Source organism: Melanostigma gelatinosum (genome assembly GCF_949748355.1).
Source record: "Melanostigma gelatinosum genome assembly, chromosome: 8".
NCBI classification, from domain to species: domain Eukaryota; kingdom Metazoa; phylum Chordata; class Actinopteri; order Perciformes; family Zoarcidae; genus Melanostigma; species Melanostigma gelatinosum.
The window spans coordinates 17582588-17608296 of NC_136641.1; the positions used below are offsets into that span (position 1 = coordinate 17582588).

Genomic DNA, 25709 nt, shown 5'->3' on the forward strand with positions numbered 1-25709 from the left:
ACCAAACGGGGAGTCAATCAGATTTGACTTGAGCTTGCAGACCTCTCCTGAACTTAACGACATGAAGGACTGTCCCAGATGGATCAAGTTGTCTGTGGGTAGTGACATAAAGCGGTTTGATAAGGCTGACTTTAATGTCTGTATTCGGTTGTTTGCTTCTATAGTTTACTCAGCTCCCTTCCCCAGCATAGATCCCAGATCAGTTATTTTATCACTAAAGCTTATCTGAAAGCCACATACAAATAAACTTTTGTATTAATTATGTTGTTTTTACCATTCATTTATATTCTAGGGCAATGTACTGCTCCTTTAATAGACTCTAACCTCCAAACAAACACTAAACACTAAAAGATGGTGTTAGTGAGTCACAGAGGACTGAGCCTGCAGTCGAAGAAGCTGAAGTATCCTTAACATTTCGCTGTATGGTACATTGGTTTTGGGACCTATAATAATGGGTTGAGACAGTTTTGACTAAACACGTTTCACGCAATTTTTCCAGCGCTTTTCTGCTGACGGGAGGCAAGGGAGGAGTCCCTAAATCAAACCGCTGTGGTCAGGGAGATGCTTCGAGTGTGCATTCACAGTCAGACACCAGCAATGATCTCTGTTGTGTATTCATGAAGAGTCTACAGGGCACAGGAACACATGTTTGCTCTGAGGACTCCTGTTTAAGTTGGGATTTGTTTGAGATGAAGCGTGTTGTTTCTATACGTCGGTCTTAAATGTTGTTTCAACAAAGACGCTCCAAATTAAAGATTGCATATGGCTTCAACTATTCATGTCTTGGCCGAGTCTGCATTTTGCACATGCCGTCCTCATTTATCCCTCATGTTACAGTTTCTGTCCACCTAGCAAATAACATTTTCTTTGTTTACTTTTAATTACACAGTTATTACACAGTGTGCAGCTGAATTTAAAGTTCCCCTCCGTTCAAAACTACGTTGCTTATTGCTACTATACTTGGACTTTTGATCTTCACTGTGCAGAATGATGTTTGTTTGATGTTGGGCTGTTTTCACATTCATCTCCTGAAGGGGCAACATTTCTCTGTGCTCACCTTAAATTTGAGTTTTAAAACGTGTGTGACATCACTAGTTTGGATGGCAATCATGGTACAAATGCATCCTAAACAAGTCTTATGTGAAAAGCTTCAGTTTACATCACAGACGGTATATAAGTAGAAGTAGTCACCGCGGCGTCACCCGTTGGTTTGTGGACTACGGTTCTGAAGCCTCAAGTTCAACATTTTGGCCGTCTGGTTTTTGGCTTTCGCCAACTTTGCTTTTTGGACCCAGAAGGGACACGAGAGGGTGGAGCGAAGTACAACGGAATGCTGAATAAGACATTTTTAGGTGACCAAAATGTTCCAATTTAGATTCTGGATTTCTCAGTAAGGCAGAAGGAGTAGCGGTCATTTTAAGAATTTGAACTATTTTTCTGTGGAAAAAACACATCAGACACAAATTTTCATTCAAAGCATAGTGTTTTATATATCATTCAAACAAGTCTGGAAGAAACTTAATCTAATTACATTGTAAAAATAGAATCTCACAAGTGGTACATTCATAAGATACCAACGAGCTTGATAAGCCCATTCTGTTCATCTCCCTTTTAGCCTATTTTTGGTGCGCATTTGAGAACAGCTCCTCGCCAATTCCATTCAGGGTTCAGCTTTTAATTGGCAACAGCTGTCTCTGAGTGTTAACGTGTGCTCTTTACACCAGTGCCATTAATGCACACAAACACACAGTCCTCCACACAGCTCCTGACTTCGGTCCTGACAAGTACTTCACCGCATATTTCTGTGTGTGACTAATACTTATGTGTGACATGTCTCTGATGGGACAGCAACAAGTTCATTTCTATTTTGACTTGACGCTTGAGTTGGTCCTTTGTATCCACTGCGTGGAGAAGTCTTCGGTGTAATGCTCCTTCTGACACCAGTAGAGGGCACTTAATGCTCAAGTTTACTGTGTAAAGCTCTTTTAATGAAGTCTGCAACAGCAGTTCTATTTTCGACCAAAATAAAGGAATATCAGTATTTTAATGACCACAAGCGTTCCATAAAGACATTTATTTACCTTTTTAATTATTAAGAAAAACGTTGAACGGAGGGAACCCTGTTTCAGGAATGCCACGAAGGACTTTCAAAATATGTGTCTTGAGGGCATGAAAAGTCCACTACAGGCGTAGAGCAGGTTTATTGCAATAATTATATTTAACCGATACTGAATACTTGAATTGAAGGCGTGGCGAGCTTGTAATAGAGTATATATGCAACCAGAGGTGGAAGAAGCATCCAGTGCCACAAAGTAGCCACAGATAAAGTACATTTACTCGAGTACTGTATTTAAGTACAATTTGGAGTTACTTGTACTGTTATGTGAGTGTTTTAATTATATGCTGCTTTATACTTCTACTCATATCGCCACATTTATTTGGTACCCGTAGTTACTCGTTACTTAAAAATACATGATTAGCATATAATACAGTGAATTAAATCACCCAACATTATAAAAAAATAAAAAGTAGCTGTAGCCAGCCATTAACTGCATCTTATGCAGCAAAACTAATAATCTACATGTACAATAAAGGTTAACAACCACCGAGCCCATTGCGGCTGCGCACTGTGTATTTATTTTGAGTACATTTTCCTACTGAGTAAGATTTTTGAATGCCGACGTTTTACTTGTAACAGAGTAGCTATTAATACAATATCTTCATCACCACTGTCGCAAACTCAATATTTAGTGCATGATATGCAGACTTTAAATCCGCGTGCAGATATATTATGATATGAATAAGTAGCATTTTCTCCGGATCCGACACACGTGAGGAGTGTGTACGGTCATGTGGAGAGCTAACATGGCTCTACTAGGTGGCGTCTCCCCACACTGGGATTAGCTATCTTCTCTTTCAGCACTCCCCGAATTCCATTCCGCCTCTTACTTTTTCGGCAGCTCTCTCTCTCTCTCTCTCTCTCTCTCTCTCTCTCTCTCGCGCGCGCTCTCTCGCGCTCTCTCTCGCTCTCTCTCTCTTTTCCACCATAGGACTTTGCAGGACTGCATTTAGCCACTCTACAAGTCCCAAGTTTCGGAGTGCAATTTTTGGAGCTTCTCCGCGTCGATATTTTACGTTCCCCCTCAACCTAGAAAAAAAAACAAACAACACAACTAGCGCGATAAAGGTTCGCGTTTACCTGTTGATGAAGTCCCACCGGGTGCGGGGCGCAGAGGAGCAGTCGCGTGTTCTTCACAGAGGAGAGGAGTGAGAAAAAGGTGCAGGCAACACACCGCTCCAGCGGCCAGGAGGAGTGAGGGACTACGCTTTTTCACTTTGCCCCAGCATTCGCAGCCTGCGCTGGGTTGGTGGAAAATGGGCACTCCGACCACCTCTATCTGTGGACTTATCCTGTCTTTGATACTCACATGCCAGCTGGTTACTGTAAGTGAGCACACACTTCCTCTTTGCTTTTCACTGTGTTAACCTCCGCGGATTTGATGTTTCATTCATCCACAAAATTGATTTCCCCCAGAGGTCAAGTCGAAGTTACAAATCAGCGCTTTTATGTCCTAATAAACGCATAAAAATAAAGCATCAGGCATGTGTTGATGTTACTATTTAAGTTAAGTAAATAGTGTGGTCTGCTGGTGCAGAGCTACTCGTATGCACGGGCGCTGTTATAACAGATTCCGGTCCACACCACACAGTCACATCAGCATGTACAGTAAAGACGCCTTTAAAAGTAACAGAACCTGCTGTTGAGTAAAGCCGGGCTAAGTTTGTCCATAGAAACAAAGCTATCCCCCCCCCCCGAACTCTTAAATCATCTCAAACTTAGTCAGGCTACACTTTGCACTGCTTTCACTGCATGTTTGTTGGTCCTTTGTGTCAATCCACTTATTTTCTTTGACTTCCTTATCAAAATAATGTGGGGTTCATTGGCAAATAAATGGACTTTAAGATGTGAAGGCGGAATGAAATGAATCCACTTCTCAGGTGTCCTCCATCCAAATATCTACTGCAGTTTGGAGAATGCACCATATTGGGAATTCTCCACCAAGTTGCCTCTGGTTTTATTCATCCAGCTTCCACGATGAGGCAGTAGCCAATACTGCCAGACTGCAACTAATTGTTATTTTCATTATCGATTATCTTTTTAAAATATCAGACCAGTAGCCCAAAACCCAAATATATTTACACTTTTGAGAGCCTGGAAACAAAATGTTTTGCATTTTTGCTTGATAAACGATGAATCCGTTATCAATACATCAGTCTGAAATAAGATGTTTTGCTCTACTATATCTGTGGTGTGAATCATATAGAGGAGGACTATTGCTTTAGTTGCTGAGAATAGACCCCCCCCCCCCCCCCCCCACCCTCAGATAGACGTCTGGTCTCTCACATTTATGCCCTCCAATAAACAGAGCTGTCATGGTTGAGATATCTGTGACTCCTCTGTGTTGATGTGACATTAAGGAAAGCCTCTTTGAATGATGGGACGTAGTTGCGTTGGCCAGCAGACTTTCACCTGCTGGATATAGAGTGGATGCGCAGTAATATTGAAGGCGTTTGGAAAGCTAAAGTGTCGATGACTTCAAGGTATATTTACCATCCGGCTGTGACATGCTATCGAGCGCCGAGCCTCTCCCGTGAATGGACATGATCTATCACTTTGTGAGCTGTCACAGAGTGACACAGAAGGTGCATTACCTGTATCGACGAAGGCAAAACACGTTCTTTATCTTTTAATACCATCGATTCCACAGAAGCTACCCAGTCCCCCAGAGGGCCATCATCATATGTTGTGTCCTGACACTGGAAGGTAATAGGAGATGGCCTTTTTACGCTTTTACCACAGCCTTGATTGACTGCTAGGCCAACAATACCATCCTAATTGAATTTTATCTGGAACCGCAAGCATCTGTTTCTTGCATTATGACTTTGAACTACAGCAGGCGGACTGCCTCTTGATTCAATTCGGCGCACACACACACACACACACACTGGTGTTACTATGGGCCCTCCTTTCTCCACACTGGAATGTCAGGGTCATGCGCATCAACTCAAACAATCAAAGTCAATGAAAACTCTGTATGGGTACGAGCTCACAAATGAGGGCCCGTGTCCTGCTGTGTAACACCAGCAGTACTGGTGTCGAGTATTTTTACAGCTTAATATTTGATCCCAAACTGTATAGACGGCTACTCCCAAATCTGTTTTCACTCATAAGAGTTTTAGAAATGGCAGTGGATTGACAAGGCCAGAGGTCTTTGCCTCCGGTCTTACTTTAGTGCAAAGGCACTTTGTTTTCTGACGTATGACATCAGCCCGACTGTAAGCACCACTGCTGACAATTTTGGCTCGGAGATCTCTCCCAGTATAGACTGTCACAAGTGTCCCTTGACTTCATTGGGGGTGGGGGAGGGGCGGCCTGGATTCCTATGACTATAAAGTCTGCAGAGCGTGTGTCGTTGGTGTAAATTGTTATCTCTCTCTTCTGGCGTGTAACTCAACCCCTTCATCCGCTGCTAAATGTGATGCAGAGACGTATTTAGTCTATGTTGGGTAACGTATCGACCAGGGCGAGCCGGTTTGGTCTTCCTGTGTGGCGCCTCGTTGTTTCAGACCCTGCTACCTGGTGTTTAATTCCCGTACAGAGTTGATGAGGACTCTGTGGAGTCGCAAAGCGCAGCCGTGCAAACACCAACTCCACTCCATAGTTTAAACAGTAGGGGAAGGTCGGCCCCCTCCAGACCCATTCACATAATGGCTTGACGACTGGGCTCAGTAAACATCGCATTGTTGAATTATAGCCCCGGGCGAGAGGCCATCTTGGCTGCACTGAAGTGGCTCGCCCCCTCCTCAAGCACATCGGCACAGACGGAGTGCCGGCCGGCAGGCTGTCAATTGTGGGTTTTGCTGTGAGGTGTGACTTGGGCCGGTATAGAGGTCTGAGAGGTGAGCACTCTGATCCTGACTCTGGTTCTCAGTTCAGCGGGGGGGGGGCGGGGTTCCTCATGACACTTTCACGGCCACGATTGACTTCCACTCGACAGCTTCCTCAACTTTTCACTTTTAACCCGTGTATACAGTTGCACCATTTATGTTGCTCACCATCTGACTTGGCAATTTTGCAATTCGCAAGCCTTTGTGTAATGTCAGCACGATGGGTTTGCTACTCCAAGAAATGGGATATGGCCCATCAACAAGATCGTCTGACCATTTTCTTTGTTTTTCTGTGGGTATAATCTTCTACTGTTACAATAGCTTCAGCGAGTAGTTTATCTGTAATCATGCTGACAAACAGACCAACAAATCGAACCGAAAACAAAACCTCCTTTGCAGAGATAATCATGCTTTAGTGTTTCATGCTTTTACTACCTTCCTGGCAGCCATTGGTTTCCATCCGTTTGCCCAAAGCATTACAATAAACCAGGTGATTTTTATATGTGAACATCTGCATGTTATGCATTTATTTGTTGCAAAAGTTACAAATTCTGCGGATTCAGGCTTTTTAAATTGCGTTCACATCTACACTGCAACACAAGGATAATGTTTTTGTTCCTTGTAGTATGCTTTGGAAAATGGTATGCAGTCATGTGTGAAGTGTATATGAGTTATCATAAATTAGCTAAATATACTGAAAATATTGGTACACAGTGTGGTCTCAACTCCAAGCCTGAATTCAAGGTTATTTTTTTCTTTTCTTCTTCTTTCTATTTGCAACTAATGGCAGTTAGTGTTATTATATTAATAGAATAGGAGCCCACTCAAAACCCTTTGCCCCTCCGGGATCAAATACCTGACAACAGTGATTTCAGTACCTACATACCTGAGCCTAGGATATTAGTACAGCGCCACCTAATGTATACACAGAGAATAACAATTATATTTCCATCACCATATTTCACTCTGACAATAATCAATGCTGGCATTGATTAGAACCATATTTTTCTTTAACCTCAGATATCTGTGTGATTTGTGCTGTAATGCAAATTAGGAATTAAGAAGGCAGAGATGGATCAAAGTCTTAAAGGGGGATAAAATATATTTACCCCCCCCTCGCTTTTGACACACACACTAATGTCTCCTCACAATACGCAGCTCTCTGTGGCTGCAGCAGCAGCGTTGCACTTCCATGCCCAGAGTCGCGTCCGTGTCGGACAGAAGAGCCGACTCCAAACACAGCTGCACCTCAGCTGGTACAGCAGCAACGCTGTGCATGTGCTGACATGAGGGCACATACTCTCGAGGGCCGCTTGTTGTAACTAGAGTCTCACTCTTTCCATTCACACCTCTTCACACGTTTACCGTTTCTCCCCGAACCATACGCTTGTGGACGGCTTTTGTTTCAAACCACAGTTAATCGGATTTATGTGTCATCCTCGGAGTCTGAAGCTCAAGTTGCATTCTGTAATTGAATCATTAAAGCTTTAAACTTTCTGATTACCAGTTATTAGTGCTTATTAAATAACGACTGAAGTTAATTATCCGCCATTCTCTCAAACCTGCGACAAATGGTGCAAAAAACATAGTTGGAGTTTTGCCCGCATCCTCTCTAATGCCACCCAAAAGGCTCATGAACTTTGTATTTATTTATATGCATTTATGTATGTATACAATATATAAGAAGGCTCACTCCTTAGCTACATCCATCATTTACTTGCACTGGACAAGCCGGCAGTTCTTATAGATCAGTTTTTGGTCATATCTTACCACTTCCTGAAGTGCCCTTGAGCAAGGTACTAAATCACTCCCAATTTCTGGATTTCGCTCCTTAGTGAACCCTGTAATCTGCCCTCTTTGCGGAGCAGAAAGTACTTCAGTGATTTCCAGGCAACAATCCTGAAGATCGCATGTTCACTGTCCACATGGTATGATGTAACTGATCACATTCAGAAGTTTAAAAAAAAAGATTGATCGCAGAGAAACGTTTAAACATTTATCTTCTTTTTTTTTTTAAATACAGTAAAATATGCAGGCAGTATATATCACTCTTCACCGCACAGGTGCAATAAACCCAACAGAGTTCACGTTGAGTTCACAGAATGTCTTGAGGACACAACAGTCTACACCACACGCAATAAAAACAGCTAATGGTCAGAAACTGGTATAAAACATCACAATGGCTTCCTCCCTTTACTTGTTCAGTCTGCTTGTATGAAGATTGTTGGGATTTTAATATTACTCTTTATTTGTTCAGTTTGGAAAAAGCTTGTAATCAGTGGTTTAATGCTGCCTTTAATGCTCAGTCTGCTCCTCAGGGAATAGTGAACTAGTGAATATTTAAATCTAACACGAGCTTGATAAGAAGAATAAAAGACTGTAATAGAGTGTTACACACTCTTGACTTTTTTCCCCATCTTAAAGTGCCTTCTTAAACCTCTTCACATTGTCTCACCAGGCTTTTCCCCCCAGGCTGTACCCAGGCTAGCACTTATTAGAACCTCATTGAAATGCTAAGTTGACTGAAGTGCACTTTCCCTTTGAAGGTGCTCTGCAGTTGTCAGTGGCCTATTGGATCTGCCATTGTCTTTGCTGGCGGCATTGATGTGAAGTCACTTGGGCATTCTGCTTTTTCCTCAAGGGAGCTGCCGCATTGTCTTGTATGGTTCCTCCCAACGTACACAGCTACTCTGATGGGGGTCGGTGCCCTTTTCACCAGACGTTTTTGTATTTTGTTGTTTTTTCCAGGGTACTTAAGTTTGCTAAAGGAATGCTGTCATTCTTTTTATTTTTAAAACCAGGTTTGAACCCGACATCTTGTGAAGTGTTCATAAAAAATCCCACCCTGGTGTCTTATCAGAGCTGATGATGTCTCGCTCCCTGACACCAGCAGCACCCCCGCCTCCACTTCCTATTACTGTACGACAAGTCTCCACCTGCGAAAGCAGACAGCCTGCCATCTCTTCAGGACTTTATTGTAACCTTAAGAAGATGCAAATCCCCCAAAGCTGTTGTTAAACTGTTAACGCTCACAAAGGGAGTTCGCTTCAAGATCTATCGGCTCAGTGAAAAGTAAACACAGGGAAACCCGCTTTTCTTCTCTACTCTGCTCACTGTAGTTAGAATCAGGAGCTTGTTCGTAGGCAGCCATTACATGTCTGATGCTCTTCAGGCGCCTAATTAGCAAATTATTTCACAAATTAATGATGTCTGGTTCTTTTATACGTATCTCTTGAACACCAGAGCGGATATCACGGGGAATAACAGTCTCATTATACAGGTTTTTTTCATCACACTCATACACTGCAATACTAGAACAGAACAATGCTGTTTCTTGACTCCCGCTGCTTTAACATGGAACACCATCAGCTGGTGAGGATGCACCTTTGTGCCTGGGTCTTGCAGCTTCAGCTTCAGTCTTTTAGCACAGTCACATGTACGTAGCCACCGAGTGCATATTCAAGACCCCTTTTAGACAATCCTCGTTTTAAAACGGGAAACATTAAAAAGCCACCGTGACAGACCTAGCGAACAGCATAGCAACACGTGAATTGCTATCAATTGCCTTTTTGAAGCAGCTGTTCTAATTCAAATTGATGGAAGAGTCTTGCTGTGATGCACTCGGCTCCCTCGCTGTCTGCAGAGGCCCTCAGCAGAGATAGGAGGAGAGCTGCACCACTCTGGTCTGTGTTATCATGTCAGTGGCCGCCCCACGAGACACAGCAACTCTTTCTCTTTGTTACACACACATCTAAGTCACCCTCTGTCCTTTCCTCTTTCTGCTCACTCTTGCCAGTAGTATTTCTATCATAGTTGCTGTAAAAAACAACAACTCATTTCTATCTGCCTCCACGCCTATTTCTCCAGCAACAGGACAGGCAGTTTGGACACGTGATTTGCTCCACGATGAGATATCTGTAGAGCTGGAAAACAAATGGGTTTTTGCGGTTAAGAGGTTGCCGGCAGTCCATTGTTTTTGGTGCAGTGAGGGTCTAAAACATTTGTCTCTTGCTGAATCACCATCCTGTTGGGGAAATGAAACCTGGAATAATCTGCAGGACAAGAGGACCCCACTTCCCCTGAAGCAAAGTTTATTCAGGCTTTCCTGTGTGCACGTCAGATCTGCTGCTCTATATATGCTGAAAGAAACAACCCAGTGTATTTATTTTTTTCCCAACCCCCATTTTTCCTCCCACTTAATTCGTTGTTTTCTCTGAAGTGTGTTTATATTTGAAAATCCCCATAATCTGTAGTCAATTCTCATTTTTTCTGAATATTTCAAGAAGCAAGTTTTATTTAAACATCTCCCCTGCGTCTTCAGTTGTTTTTTTTTTTAATGCAGTAAAAAGCATTTATCACAGGTTTTTATTTCTTGCCCAGCAAGATCTACTTCATTTGGAGGGCCTGTGGTGTGCGGTGCTAAAGCTGTACAGAAGTTTTTATAATTTGGCAAGTAACAAGCTGGAACTAAGGATGAATGAATTCCTGTGGACCTAATTACACAAAAGCACAAGCCCTTGTTGTTTGTATTTCCTCTCTCGGCTACGATGTCATATTAGAATTTCCTTCATAGCGTGTTTTAGTTGAGCAGACCTTCTTGGTTGGAAATATTTTCCATTCAGGTTTGCTGCTTTTTGAAGATGCATGTTCCATGCCATGAGCCAAACTGTGTTGTAATGGAAAAGCCTTTGATATACTGTATATACACACGATTTTTTTTTATGAAAAGATAATTATTGCTCAACAAATCCCAAATGCACATATTTAGCTGTATCAGGAGTGACGCGATAATGCATCCTTATTGCTTATTTTAATAAATCTAAAATATATAATACTTTCTTTGATAGTTTGCTACGCTCCTCCCCCGTAGTTGCCTTTGCTATGCATGTCAAGCCTTCCATTCAGCAGTGTGCTGCGTGGGGGATGATGTATTTCCAGCCCTGGAAGCTTTTCCATTGGATTTTGTATTATTGCAGAAAATAAACTCTGTGGCCAACAAACGTTTATGACACTTACAAGTTTTATCCGGCAAGATAATGACACAACTTTTAGGATCTTTAAAGTGTGAATGCAACCAGCAGAATGAAACAAGATGACATTAGGCTAGCGCGAACTACACGGTTGCGTGAGTGCGAGTATAGACCACGAATCTGTAAAGACGGGATGTGTCTTACAGTTGAAATGGTCTTCATCACACTCTTGTTCGTTGTGAAACAGAGAGGTGTAACAGCGATATAGACAGTCACTACCGTGTGAGACGCAGCAATGAAAGCCATTGAGAAGAGACAAATGCAGACCCTGTCGGTGGTTTCACTAGATTAAAATCACAGCTCCTTGCGTGCTGCTGGAAACCATCACCATTGCGCCTTCTGATCATTTTGAAATAGAACTCTCTTGAAGCTGTTCCAGATAAGCATCAGGGAGAAGCTGAGAGAAGGATTTCAGATCCTATCTTTATTCACGTCGAGCATTGCCAACTAAATACAAAGAAATACAGAGACTCCTTAACCACCACGCTGACTAGAGTAGCTTAGCATCCACCATGTGCCCAGAGGCTTGACAGCATGCAAGTCTACTCAGTACCTGGCAGGCCGAGGGAAGCTGAAGGTTGGCCTTGTAACACAGTTGGTAAGGCAATGGGAATTTCTGTGGTTTTTAGACTAAAGTGGGCTGTATATAATTTTCTCTCCACCCAAAGCATCTGTTGATCCAGTGGAATGAGGAGCCATATAAAGACTCATCTTAAAGGCTTGTTTACATGCCTCTGAAAGCTTCATTGTGATTAGAGATGGCACAGATGGAGACACGAATGGAGGAGCAATATTTAACTTCTGTGGAAGCATTAGTCAGCCAGTGTTCTCAGTTACGATGCACAGTTTACAGTAAGTCGGTGGTGACCACCATCAATGGCTTAACAACACCACATCACTCAAGAGAGTTCTGGGAAAAGCAGCTGTTTTAACTTTGCAGATCAATGCACAGTAGCTTATTTGTTAAATTTTGATCTTTTCTTGATCTCTCTTTATAACCCTATAAGGTAGATATATTTGATTTGCTCATCTAAATTACAGGTCTCGGTTGCCCTTCATGTTTTTTTCCGGGATCATCAGAGACAGTGAAGGCCTCACTTTCCCGTTTCTTCATGCAGGCAGGACCTCCAGCCAAGTCAGACTATTATTGCTTTAAAAAGGGGTAATTAAATGGTTCTTCCCCTGAACTGAGAGCCTGTGTGATTTGTGTGGACTATGAGCACATAGAGGAGGCTCTTTCAGCTGTGCCTGCACGAAGAGGCCCTGTCTTCCAGGCTCCACCTGCTGAGGCTTCATTATGACCCTGTCATGGGTACGAGGGGTGTAGATGGGGGGGGGGGGGGGGGGGCTGAAATGTGGCACACCACCAGACTGCAATCAGATTCTCTGACCCAGACATCAGTTTGACCTGCAGGCACATGGCTAACCTCTGTCCGTTGTTTCACCGGGGGCTTTCCTGGTGCAGGGATAATGCAGAACAAGATGTTAGGGAGATAGTAGAAGAATGAGCGCAATGTTTTTTCATGTTTTTCAGAACGGGCCGACCAGACGAGCAGAGATTAAGGTCTGATCAGCCTTGGGTGCTTTGAGGGCAAGTCAGCATTATTGCTGCAGCCCAGAGGTGGAGCTTGTCCATCTCATGCCATAAACCCATAATGTAGGCCTCATCGACATACAAATCATTTTTTTTAAAAGTATCCGTTGCACTTTCTTTTGAATGTCAACCCTGAATCTACAGCGCTTATGCTCGATGTAAAATGTGTGCGTGGAAGCACGATCCGTTGTGTTCTGCCTCTACACCGTAACAATAAGACATAGTCGATAGCAATAACATTTACTCAAAACATGGGTCTATGTTGTTTTTCAAACACACATTTATGATACTTTAAGGCATCAATAGCATGTTCTGTCAGTCATGGCTCATCCTGCTCCCATGCAGCCCTCTGGGCAGGAATACCTGGAATTATGCTGAGGAATGAGTGTTGGCTGACATGAATACCATCAGATTTACTTGAAAGTCAAATAAATTACAATACATTTTATTTCTAGAGCTGTTATTCATGTTGCTTATTGTCTCAGACGGCAAAGATTTTGCGGTGAAGAGCTGTCAGCGGGATGAGTGATGTAACCTCACTGGTGAAAGCTGAGTCTTAAATTATCCCTTTTCTGCACTTTTTCCCCCTCGAAAGGTCATGAACTGGCTTGTGCTGGCTTGTCCATTAGCACCGTGATGAGTCACGCCTGTAGAGGAGGCTGCAGTTAGTTTCACTGCTGTCTCTCATGTACCTGACTGGTTCGCTCTGCTGATTAGCCACCGGAGCTCGGCGTATTTTCACACGAACACGCGGGGCCCCTTGCCTGTAATTAACTGTTATTACAGTCGGAAATGGATCCCTCACATCTGCTTCCAATGAATGGCCAGGATAGACCTCCTGCTTTCTTGTATTATTGCATAAACCCCTGGCAAACAGATGTCTTTGTCGGTGCGAGTACACCTTCAAATTAAGGCCTGTTGCTGAATTATGTGGCCAGGTGAAATTCGTCTGTCAACTGTTGAGAGGAAGATGGTCCCAGACGTTGTTTATGCTTCTCAGATGTCAGGCCCCTGGGTTGACTTTAATGTAGAGTGTTATTAACGTAAATTATCTAGCAAAGTTTTGTTTCCCCTGCAGCTTCTAGGTAAATGCAAAAACAAGAAAAATCATGGTCCTGATTGCAAAATGTAGCCTCTAATATCATATGTTAGTGTCGGGTCGTAAATGTTGAAAAACACCAGTAGTAACACTTACATTCAGGGGATAAGGCCTCCTGGACCCACCTTGCTTTGGTTACCTGCTGACTTTAACGTCCTGCTCCTGGATAATTGTAAAGGGAGCTTTTTACAAAGCACAGGACCGGGATCGTTAAAGAGCCTTTGCTGACAAGGAGAACGTCTGCAATGAATGTCCTCAATAAAGGGTTGTTGTTCCAATTAGCTACCCAATGGTGGGATTATTACTCGTTAGTTTTGACATAAACATAAAATAAAGTTTCCATTTCAATCACTCCGCGAAAAATTTGTTCTATCTTGTTTACCCAACAGCGTCATTTCAGAAGTATATGGGCACACAGAGTCTCTGCTGGAAATGCAGACGTATGGTCTGTCACACCAGAAAGAGTTTTTGTCTTGTTTACACTGTAGTGAAGTCTTTGCATTTAGCTATTGTTCTGCTCTGGACATGCAGGCGGGTTATTTTTGGGACTGCCTTGTAGAGGAAGGGTAAGTGGAGTAAAGGAAGTGTTTGATTTAGCTTAGGGATTTTATCTGGCTCTCAAAGCGTAAGATCCGGCAGGCGTGGTCCCGTCTGGGGGAATTCCTTCCCCAGACCTCATCAAGGCCGCCGTCGGGCGAACTGAAATGCCCTTTTATCACAAGTATTACCCAGATATGCACAGGACTAGATAAGCCTGAGCTCATTTTATGGATCTGTTTGTTTCAGCGGGCATCATTTGCTTTTTTTTTTATCAATCTGTGAATCATTACAACTGAAAATAATTCACAGCCTGCTATTCAGTGTGTGTGATAGACTGGTGAATGATCCCTGCAGGGAAATAGTCTAGACAGGAAGATTCCCAGACTAGGTGAATATACTGTAGGTCAGGGGTCCCCAACCTTTTTTGCGTCACGGACCGGTTTCATGTTATAAAATATTTCCACGGACCGGTGTTACGTCCCTACTGGTTTCTGGACCTACTGGTTTTCCTTCTGTGCGCGTGTTGTGTTCGCTTAACAGCTGCAGCGGTTTTCTGCCTCTGTCGCCTGTTTCGTCACACTTTCACAAACATATTGCTGGAGATCTAAAAGACACATCTCATATCGATTGCAGGGATTATGATTGTATGAGTGAGCACTGCATCACAGCCACGTATGAAGAAATACATGGAAGAAAATACATTTATGGAAAGATCGCAACAATCTGGATTCGAACTCTGTCCAGCAAAACTCCCACTTGTACTTGGTAATTTAACATTTAACACCGGCAGCAGAGTTGTTGTCCCAAACATACTTTTAAGGCCGCCGTCATTTTCAAGCTCCAGCAGCTGATCTCCCTCTGGCACGGATAAGCTCGATTCACCTGGTTTGTTCACAAATGGGTCGCGGATCCATTCCTTCGCAGTTCGTGGGTCTTTTGTGGTTGGGAAGTAACGCTCGTGACAAGCGTGTTGACATGTGTCAAGAGAGACAGGCGCATGTAATTGGGAGAGAATCCGGTCATTTTTCAAAATAAAATATCTTTCCGACTCTGATAATCAATGAAATGAAAAAAAGTTATTTATTCTTTCTGTGCGGCCCGGTACCAAATGACCCGCGGCCCGGTACCGGTCCGCGGCCCGGGGGTTGGGGACCACTGCTGTAGGTGGTTTGGCTGATACATTCAGTGACTAAATATAAAATATCATCTGTTTTATGCATGACTCACAGTGAGGGTGTTATCTGAAGTTAAACAGGATAAGTAGAGTTGAAAGAGGGAAAAAAACAATAAAATCAATGACATTGTACCATATTTACTCTTTCAGTAATGTGTTTTATGGGAAAATATGGATAAAGGTGTCAAATTAATAATAATAATAATAATAAAATATAATGTTTAAGCATGTTGTACTTATGTAAGATACTGTGCTAACCGTCAGGCCTGCGGCACTATAATTGATGCAGAAGAAGTCTGAGACTTCTCAAGAGGCTCTTGTTGACCTCGGACAAAAGTAATGACAGGACTTCTGTTTATCTCCCGTCCAACAGCTTGTCCCCGGGCCCTTGTTCATAACCATATCGTCATCCTGCACTCTCAGTTTGCTTATCCAAAGTCTGCTCTGAGACTGAAGTTGGCTGCCTTATATTCCCATACTTCTTGTGCAAGTGTTCAACTTTATAACAACAGCGGCCAAAACGTCTTTAAAAGTTTTCATTTTGATCTCATAAATTCTTCCTGTCGTCAAGGGGGGCGACGTACTGCTTCCGTTTTGATATAGAAGTTGTAGAATGCGGAGAAGATGAAACATGAGCCGACACTAAAAGAAATGCGCTTTACACCTGGAGAAATCCAACCTTCACATCACTGGGATTCCCCAGAGCCGTCTCCTTGACCCAGCCTCCAGAATATAATCCGGTTCTTTGCAAGTGTCCTGCCCCTTGATCCTTTGTCAGGGGGGTGACAGAGGGGAGTCTGAACCAAGGGTTTAAAATTCTGAATGGAGAAGGTGAGAGCCAATCAGAAGGGAGGCATTTTAGTGGGCACCTGATCCCCCTCTCACATGCCGAAACCCAATAATTGGCTTCAGGAATGTTCACATTTATCTGCTGTAGGGTGTTGTTAACAAAGTAAAGCTCGCTGGCTTGTTGGAGGGTGGTTAAGATTTGCCTTGATCCTCGGGTTTGAGGAAATAAATGACTTCCTTCACCAAACATCGGAGACAACATGCAGGAAAGTCCCTTGTTAGAGCGAAGCTTAAGCTCACGGCGCTGCTAGCCAGAGTGGGGGCAGGTTTCCTTCTAAACATGTCTATTTTTGGTCATAAAAAATTGCACGCTGTCGAGACAAAATTGTTTTAATCACTCCTATTCTGGAAGACGATGAAGCAAAGTTGAAATGAAGTACAAACAGAATACTGTGCTCTGTGTGTAATGACGTCTAGCTGAGGTGCCACACCGCCGGGAGCTTACCGGTGTTGAGGAGGTCTCGGGTCGTGTGCTGTGCAGATGTGGGTGTGCCGGTATGCTGGGCAGCAGTTGCTGGGGCAGTATGCTGGGCAGCGGCGTTCTCTGAAAAATGGCTTTCTTCAGTGTTTATTGGTTCTTGTCCAGGCCTAGCCTCAAACGGGGAGTCGAGGGGGGATGCCGACCACAGCAGCAGATGGCCTACTGTACTGAACCTCTCTCACGATAGGCCTGGAAAAATGCACGTGTGGAGTTTTACATTGGGGACAAAAGCATCTTTGACTGCTACTGTAATAGATCGTTCCCGGGAATGTGCAGTGACTAGTGGCAATCCCTACACGTCTTTTTAAACACAGTTTGTGGCAGGTAATAAGTTACAGATGGTAATGCAATTTAAATAGTAAGGCATTGGTAAACAGAGTTCTGGAGACGTCTCCTCGCCGGACCTCACCTCTGTCCTGTCCTGCACCCGCTCTGGCTGCAGGGCCTCTAACGGAGGGTGTAATAACACCTGAGGTATTTTTATCTCCCCCTGGAATTCCACTTCTGTTCTCCTCAAAGAACTCCTGGCTGAATGCGAGGGAACTCAGTCGGTGCGAGTTGCCTGCCTCACTCCATTTTCTTCATTCTTGTAGACCTTTTTACCATATTAAATCATAGTTTGACTCGGTGCACACTTCGGGTCAACACCGCTCTGTCTGCGCTCAGCGCCTCCTCTCCTCAACCCTCTGTGTGAGTTTAGATGTATCTCACAGTCACATATGCGGGACTTCTCCCCGTAAACGGCAGCGTTCTGAGGCTGACGTCTCCACGCATTATGTGATGCAGCCTCCGGAGGCCCCCCATGGGTTGCGTCAGAGAACGCTACGACACAACGCTCGGCTCAAGGACATGAGTCGGGACTCGGCCACACACTTCTTCATTCGCGGCTGAGATGGACGGCAGACTGCGGCAGCACGCGTCTTTCAGTTGAATTAAAGGCAATAACTTTAAAGGATTCTGTTATTCTATGATGTTGTTTGTGTTGTTTTTGAATAAAAAAAAAACATTTTCCAATAGTTTTGTTGTGTTGTATGCATCCCAAGGGCTTAAAACAAAATCTGTATTGTTGAATATTCGCATCGAGCCCTAATATTCATAAATGTCTCTTTTGTGGAATTGGTGTTGTTTTGCGAGAACATGTTGGATATAAAGTGACAACAGCTGAGGTCATTCGTAATAGTTAATTGTATTAACCCATAACTGTGACTACCTTAGACGAGGGATCTTTCCCATGTTCATGGTGAAGAAAGAATAAATTCATTGTACCTGCAAGAGAATTAAGAGCCAGTGTACCAGGAACACATTGTCCAACTTTAACTGGATGTCCCTCCTATTACACTGTAGGTCTTTGCAGTTAATATGATGCTCCTACTTTCCCTTTCAAAGGATGTGAGATTGTTTTCTTTCAGTTAATATGGACATTTAACAGAAAGAATAATTTACTCGACTCTTTGATCGAACAGGTCAGGTTCACTACCTGTATTAGTGAGTGAAAGTAGCAGCTCCCTCCAAAGCCTTATTAGAATAGAACATTAAAACTACAGCTGCAGTGAATGCAGTTTTTGCCTGAAGACAAAAATGAGTTCATCTTTTTCTTACTAACAGATGAATGGCTCTGTGTAGTATCACTATGTTTCATATTTATTTAGAATTGTTTAATGTGGGCACCCAGCCCATGATGGTCACATGTATATATGTTTTTGAATCTTAATATTTGATGTTAAAGATTGGAGAATCCTTTTCATGCTCGTCTGTGTGGGCTGTGATGAAAGCTGACCTTTTCTTCTTGCTCGTGGATATTTTGTGCTGCAAGTGAGGTCACCTCTCTGTTCTCTTGTCTCCCACTTTCGGCTTTCCCATGGTGCATGGTGGCAAAAACAGCCGTCAGGTACTTTCCAATGGGGAGGATGGGGGGGCTCTTGAAAGACGAGGATAACCTTTGAATACCTTCTCTGCTTCCTCCCTCTGATGGTTTTTTCAACATCGGACTGTCTTGTTTGCTCTGCCAAGCAGAACATCTGGAGAGGAGCACAGCCGTCGTTTCTGCTCCAGCCCGATTATGTTTATATTAATGGCATAAACAGCTGAGAAAGAATATTTTTTGTTCTCACACTACATCACTTCTGTGGACTTCTTTTTTTTCTCTAAACCTTGGCAGAGCTAACAAAGAGTATTATTGAAAATAATGAAGTGTTGTGGGGAAAAGAAAAAAGACTTGATGTGCAGATGGCGCACAACAAAGAGTTTTGTTCCGTTAACTGCAGGTTTTGGGGTGATGTTATAAGCTCAAAGTGCATCTTGGGTTACCAAACAAAGACTGTTGGTTTGAGATGCTCAACATGTTGGAGCTGCTTTGCGGTCCTACAGCTTCACCATGGTAGCCCCGCCAAATCCCAGTTAATTATGAGATCGCCATCCCGAATAGCATGGCCTTGGGAACCGGTGGAAAGTGGCTCTACCAACATGAAATGATTCCCTCCGGACAGGAACACCTGGAGGGTTTGCTCGGATTCTGTTCTCACAAAGTCAGCTCATCACGAGCAATCTATTATTGTAAAAATGTGAATTATTCATCTCTGCACCCCAGTGGAAAGCTTCGCGTTTGTCTGGTGCTCCGAGGATCTAATTTGTTCCAGAAATGGTTGCATAAGCTGCGTACTTAGAAAGATTATCTGCTTATCCTACTTTTCCCACACAGTGTAACCATGAACTAATCGAGTATGATACACAGACGTGGGGGGGGGGGTTGACGGACTAACTCTTGCTTGTGATTATTTGGGACGTTGTGAGTGTGGCCAAGTCAACAGGTGGTGTCAGATTAGTTGGTCCTGAGGCGAGAATGAGCAAGAGGGGCGGCTCAATCTAACACCGCCGCTGCCGGTAATGTAGGGAAACCAGAGCTTAATCAAAGAGCCATCACACAGTGGCTGCTTCTGTCATTGGGTTTAAAAAAATAAAAAGAAGATTGATACGTTGCATTTCAGACATGCTGCTTGAGCAGCCTGGCTCTCAGTCTGTTGCTCCACCGCTTCGCTCCAGACAAACATATCTCAATAACTTAGATGCATTAATATGCAATCTGTACACAGATACCCAGAGTGTCCAGACGATGAATCCTAATGACTTTGGTGATTCTCGCACTTTTCAGTATTACGTTTTGGGCGTCAGTTTGTAGCTTCATCTCACCGGCTCCCATTGAAAGTGACTAGTTGCTGTGTCGCACACAGTGTGAATGCAGCATAAGCCACGCTCTCTGTACTCCAACCGACCACAACACTACAAACTGAAGGTGGAGAAAAACTGTTATCTCTTCGTACGGTCCACGTTGTCTGACATTTATAATAACAGTCTGAGCCTGTCAGTGGCAAAAACGAGCACTTTTATTGGATGTGCATTGACGGTGAGGAGTTACCCTGAGCGGTTACTTTGTAGCCGGTTTAGCCGTCTGCAGCTCTCTCCCTCAACACTGAAATTGTTGTCACCATTAGTCACTTTGACTCCAAAACACAGGAAAATAGAGTCCAGGTTGATAAATACAGAAGTTCCCCTTTATCGTCAGGGCTCCTCACAGATCCCTGATCCCTGTGAGTTTTCCTAGTGGGAAGAAACGCAGGCATCTTAAGTGACACAGGAGCTCTTTCAAAGGCTCTCTCTGTTATAAATAAACAGGCCTGGGCCGGAGCTGCTCTTCTCCGCCGAGCTGCCACCAGTCTCAGCTCCTCGCCTGTCAGCTGTCGTCTGGGGGAACTGTAGCTGGCCCCCCGGTCCCCCTCCTCCCGGAGACACTACCGGAAACACACCCGCTATTTATAGCCACGCGAATTACTCTCATGCTGTTTATGTTTGATGTGACATACAGGGGAGACGGGATTTGATCGTATTTTTCCAGTTTCCTTTCTTCAGTCTTTCTATCTTTTATTTTGATTTGATCCTTGCTGCATGCAAGTTGATCATTTTAACTCTGCCTCGGTTTACCAATTAAGAGTATAAACATTAATTGGGATATTTTTCTCACAGTAAGAGTACCAGTAGTTTTAAGAGCTAAACCTCAAATCCAATGAATTGGTGTTTTCCACAAACCACAGAGCCCCATTAAAGCAGAATAGCTTCATTCCTGGCTGAAGCAGTCGGCTGATAACTGTATGCCCTTAACAAGGTGTGTGTGTGTGTGTGTGTGCGCTGTTCTTAATACCTGCACGTGTAAATAAGGGGGTGGTTTCAGGGCTTTTGTTCATTGATGGTGGGGGCCTTCAGGTTCCACCACTGGGCTCTCTGTGTCCCCGATTGTAGGTGGTCTGTTGACGCAGGGTCCTGCTGGGGTGATAATTGAAAAGAGGGTGCTCCTGAGGGTGTCAACTGGACCTTCACGCCTAAAGAGACGTTTGGGTGGAATGTGGTCACGCTCTATTATCCCACCCACAGTGAAAAAGTGATACAGTATAGCTTTTAAAAACACTTTCAGCTACCTGTAAAGAAGCCACAAGGATATTAGTTTGGTGAAAAAAAGCATTCTCGGCGGGGGAAGAAGCGTACTTTTGGCAGTTTTACAATGTCTTTCTTTCAAACTTCTATAATAACCAAACTTTTATTAAAAGACTCATGAGTTTTTGCTCTACTGCTGTTCAAACAAGTCCCAAGTCTTGTGATTGTGGTGTCACTGAGGCTGGAAAAAGCCCGTCAGAGATAGCGCTTCAGTTAGTGTCGGGCTGAAGGGTGTCTGGTTTCACAGCCCGCTTACGATCCCTGCTCTCCGTCTGGTCGCTGTGTCGCCAGGCTCTGACCTTTAACCTAAAATACATTATGGTGACTCACCCCCAGTTTGCAAACTGTGACATTTGTGGCTGACTCACACAAGGGCAGAGATGACACGCATAAAGTCAAGTAGAGATTAAATGACTGTAAGCCTTTGTTTTAAATTATGCGGAATATGTGCCAAAAGTTCATTTGGTGCATCGGGAAAATCAGCTAATCAGTGTCAGTCACAGAAATGTGTGAAATTGACTTGCGAATGCTTTTCTGTGACACGTTCAACTGAGAAATGTGCTTGTATGGAAAATACAACAAGCATGCAAAAGTAAAAGCACAGGCTTGTTATTATTAGGCGTGGTATGAACTCACTTTGGTTTTCTGAAGCAATTACAGCTGTGCACATGTGTACATAGTAGGGATTTATCAGTTCATCCTCCTGTTCCTTTCATCCCAGCAGCAGCGCAAAAAAAAAAGCTCAAGACAAATTTCTTTTTCTTTTTAATTCAATTGTTGCTCTGGAGACGTCCTTTCTCGCCCCGTGTAACTGCACCCCCCATCCACAAGTCTGCACAGGCTGGATGCTTATTTTGACATGCCTCCCTAAACAGTTGGTTTAAAAGGGCGAGGAGTGTGTGAGGCTGTGGAGCAGACGCTGACAGACGGGAGGCAGCGCTTGCTTTACCACAGAGGATTGTTGTCCCTCGGGGGGGGGGGGGGGGGGGCAGACACAACAGACTATCTTCTAGCTTTTTGTTGGATCTCTTTGATCACATCCAGGTGTGATGGGTATACTTTTGGTGATAGAAGTTTTTAAATATGCACCACAGAATAAAAGATTCTGCCCTTCTGTGAGCTTGCAGTTATTCTGTATGCTGAATATATTTAATGGCATCGTCCTCAGTGCATCACCTCACTATACCAGAATATATAAAAAAAAAAGGCATGATGCGTGTCCAGAAAGTGCAGGTCCTCCTGCCTATTCCCAGTGGGAGGCCGAGCTTATTGTGAAATGCGCAGCATGGGGGAGAGAGAATGTGTGGGAGACAGAATGAATGACCTGGGGGGAGGCTAGGCAGGCACTCCAAGCATGTGTTTAAAAACGCAGACTTATCCTTCACTTTTGCCCCCCCCGTCACTTCTCTCTTTTTTCTTTTCTGAGAAAGTCCGAGTGCTTGTTGCGCCCACAGTATTAGTCATGGAACACTTTGAGAAGACAATCCCTGCACCTTGTCAAAGAGCGTTTCCACTTCCTCCCTCTTCCAATCACTCTGGATTAAAACCCCCTGTAGAAATGTCAAAGAGCGGCAGAGAGAGCGGAAGGGCCTCACTCATCGGGGCCCTTTTCTGCAGCAAGGGGCCCAGGCAGGGGTTTTAGTGTCAGAGGTGGCGGTTCGTTAATTCACCGGCACTCCGAGGAAGGGTTAAACACGCAGGAGCTCTGTCTCTCTCGCACAAACATACACAAACTTAGACAAAGCAGCCCTGTTGTTGGAAACCTTGAAGACATCTGTGTCTCCTGTTCCTGCCCGTGTGTGGGGGAAAAAAAGCAACATTTATCCAGGGCGTTGTCCTTTCGCCTCCTTATCTTTCACCACCCTTTTCAAAAACACGAGGCCAAGGACATCACAAACTGCATGCGCAGAATTTATTTTGTTCACTACCAAGGTGCTGTAATGGATCTGATTTAGTGCAACCCTGCTAATGCTCCTGCAGCCCACTCCACTGATAGCAAGCGGGTCAAGCAAAAGGGAGTGCTGCTGGGGGCTTCTGCAGCTCAGTCCTCATTGGTGCCTGGCAGTGCTTGGCGAGCTCCTTCTTTTCAGCCGACTCTACCTAAAGAGAAGAAGAGAGCATGTGTCAAGCTTTCATCCTCTTAATGCTCTCTGACGTTTACATTCCATTCCTGTTTAGTCCGCGGCCGCAACTTCAAGTCCAAGCAGACATTAGTTAGTCTTTGAGAGGGAGAGCGGAGAGTGGCTTGGGAGGGGACGGAGGGTCGGAGAGGTTGGGGAATTCATCTTGTGAAGGTTTTTCTGTGAGTTGCCAGCTGCACTGCTCGCTTGAAAGGTCACAACTCGGCGTTTGAATCGCTTGATAAGAGTGAGCAATACGGCTGCGCTGCCTCTTTCAGCTTTCACCTCTCGTCTACGTTTGCCTATCTCACGCTCTGCTGGGAGCAGAAGCGGATACATGGCGTGAGATCAGAAGAGGCTTCAAGTGCTAAACCGCTGCTGCTTCTATCAGACAAAAACAAGCATTACATGTTGTCACTTCTCTGTGTGGGACTCTTGTCCGGTATCAGCAGCTTCGTGTTTTTCTGGAGCACATCGGTTCTGCCTGTTAAGATGTTTTCTCACCAGATTGTCCTGCAGCTGCACCAGTGGGTTTGTTAGCCGAGTGGGCGAATCAAGTCCCATGAAGAATTCTTCTCACACTGCCTCCGAACAGGCTTTGGCTGTCACAGAGATCTAACCGGGCTGGGAATGCAGGAGTGTGGGTTTATAATGGTGTGTGCATGAGAGCGTGGGTGTGTGTTTGCGTGTACTGCCATATGCCAGTGTGTGTGCGTTTTTTGGACACTTTTATTTATGTATTTGTACATTTTGAGGGGCCTTTCCAGTGGTTTGGATGTTTTTCTGTAAATTCTTTGTCTCATATCGCTGCTTCTGGACACTTTTATGCACCGGCAGCATCCGTGGCTGGAGGCCTTGCTTTCAGTCCGCCTGTCTGTACGCACGTTATTCATTCTTGTGCACACGATAACTTCAGGTACGCCTGGAGCCACTTTCCTCAACTTTGACACAAATGTCTAATTGGAGTCGAGGATGAGCTGATTAGAATGTTTTGGTCAACGGTCACTGTGACCTCACAACACATGTTTTTGACCACAAGTCAAGAATTCATATGCTAACCATGCCAATTCCCCACAAATATCTAATAGGATAAAATGATGAACTGACAGACAGGGATGTAAACGACTCTATACTATAGCATAGTGTTTAAACTCACTATAAGTTCACTTGCCTTACTCACAACAGGTATATCCATCACAGTAAACATGAAGTTTACTGTTGTGTGTTGTCAAAGTTGCTGTATCATTTATGTGGGAATGTAGATGCGATAAACACCCATTTGGAAAAGTCGTATTTGTTGGAGCATTACAGGAAGATTCATTATGTTGACATTCTCTAATATCTGAGAAGAGTTGGCAGTGGAATAGCAAGAAGCCTACGCATGCTCTTTACTTGTTATGAGTTTGATTTGCCGAATATAGTGTATCCCTCAGGGCCATAAGCGTTGTTTTTTATGCAGTAATGCTCAAATGACCTCCTATAATTTTGTGCATGTTGTCGCAACAGTAACTCAACACACAGTGGGCTGCAAGTAAGCACCAGTCAGGGAGTGTTAACGTTAAGCATCTGTGGTTAATATGGAAAAGTAAATGGAAGTGAATTAGCTGCCACACCATTATCTCAGTATTGATGTTATGATGGTAAAAACCTCCCGATAAAACATTTCACTTCGTTTTATCCCACCAGATAAGGTCAGATAAGAGAACATGGACAGTGGACACACCGCTATTCTTTTGGAATCATTTATGAGACATTTGTTCTTGTGGTCACATTGAAGCTGTGGAGAATTGTGAATCTTTGGATTGGCTGTTAATGGCCAGTGACTGTGAAATGAAATAAACAGGCTTGCAGTACAAATGTGCATGTTGAGGAGCCAGCATTTCTTTGGAAGGAGAGATGACAGAAGGTCTGCAGCTGCAAGATTCAACAACAGCTGATGGAAGAAAGGATCTTGGCTTTAATTTGACATTTACCATTTTTTTCCCCAGAATGCTCTGCTTCTGCCCCATTGATTATCAATTGTCCACGGGTCGAAATGCTAACAGCTGGATAAACCTTTTGCTCGTCCTCAGGCTTCTGTATAGCCTCACCTGTCAGTCAGGTTATTCATGGCTTCTGTTGTTCTCTTTTTTTATAGAGCTACAACTACTTCGTCCCGCAAGGCAAACATTGTGCATTGTGGCAGAATATTCCATAAGTAAACAGTGGAATTCCTTTGGGCTGGAATGTGTGCGTTCGTCTGCGTGTGTGTGTGTACTTGTGCATGCCGAGCAGCTACCTGGTTGCCATATGTCCCTCTGGAAATGCAACGAGCTACTAGAGCAGGCGGGTTCTCTGAGGCCCGTGTCGTCGGGCTGGAGTGGAGTTAAAAGAACTACAGAGTCGGTCAAG

At 43.9% G+C, this 25709-nt stretch overlaps 1 protein-coding gene across 1 annotated transcript in view; it reads left to right on the forward strand.

Annotated features, from left to right (window-relative positions):
- The first annotated feature begins 3172 nt into the window (after window positions 1-3172).
- The window catches only part of hspg2 (heparan sulfate proteoglycan 2), an 85859-nt gene continuing 63322 nt past the window's right edge, over window positions 3173-25709 (forward strand). Inside the window, exon 1 of the mRNA XM_079273191.1 lies at window positions 3173-3444. Within this exon, the coding sequence (XP_079129317.1) occupies window positions 3376-3444 (69 nt within the window). The 5' untranslated portion in view covers window positions 3173-3375. The remainder of the gene's footprint in view (window positions 3445-25709) is intronic.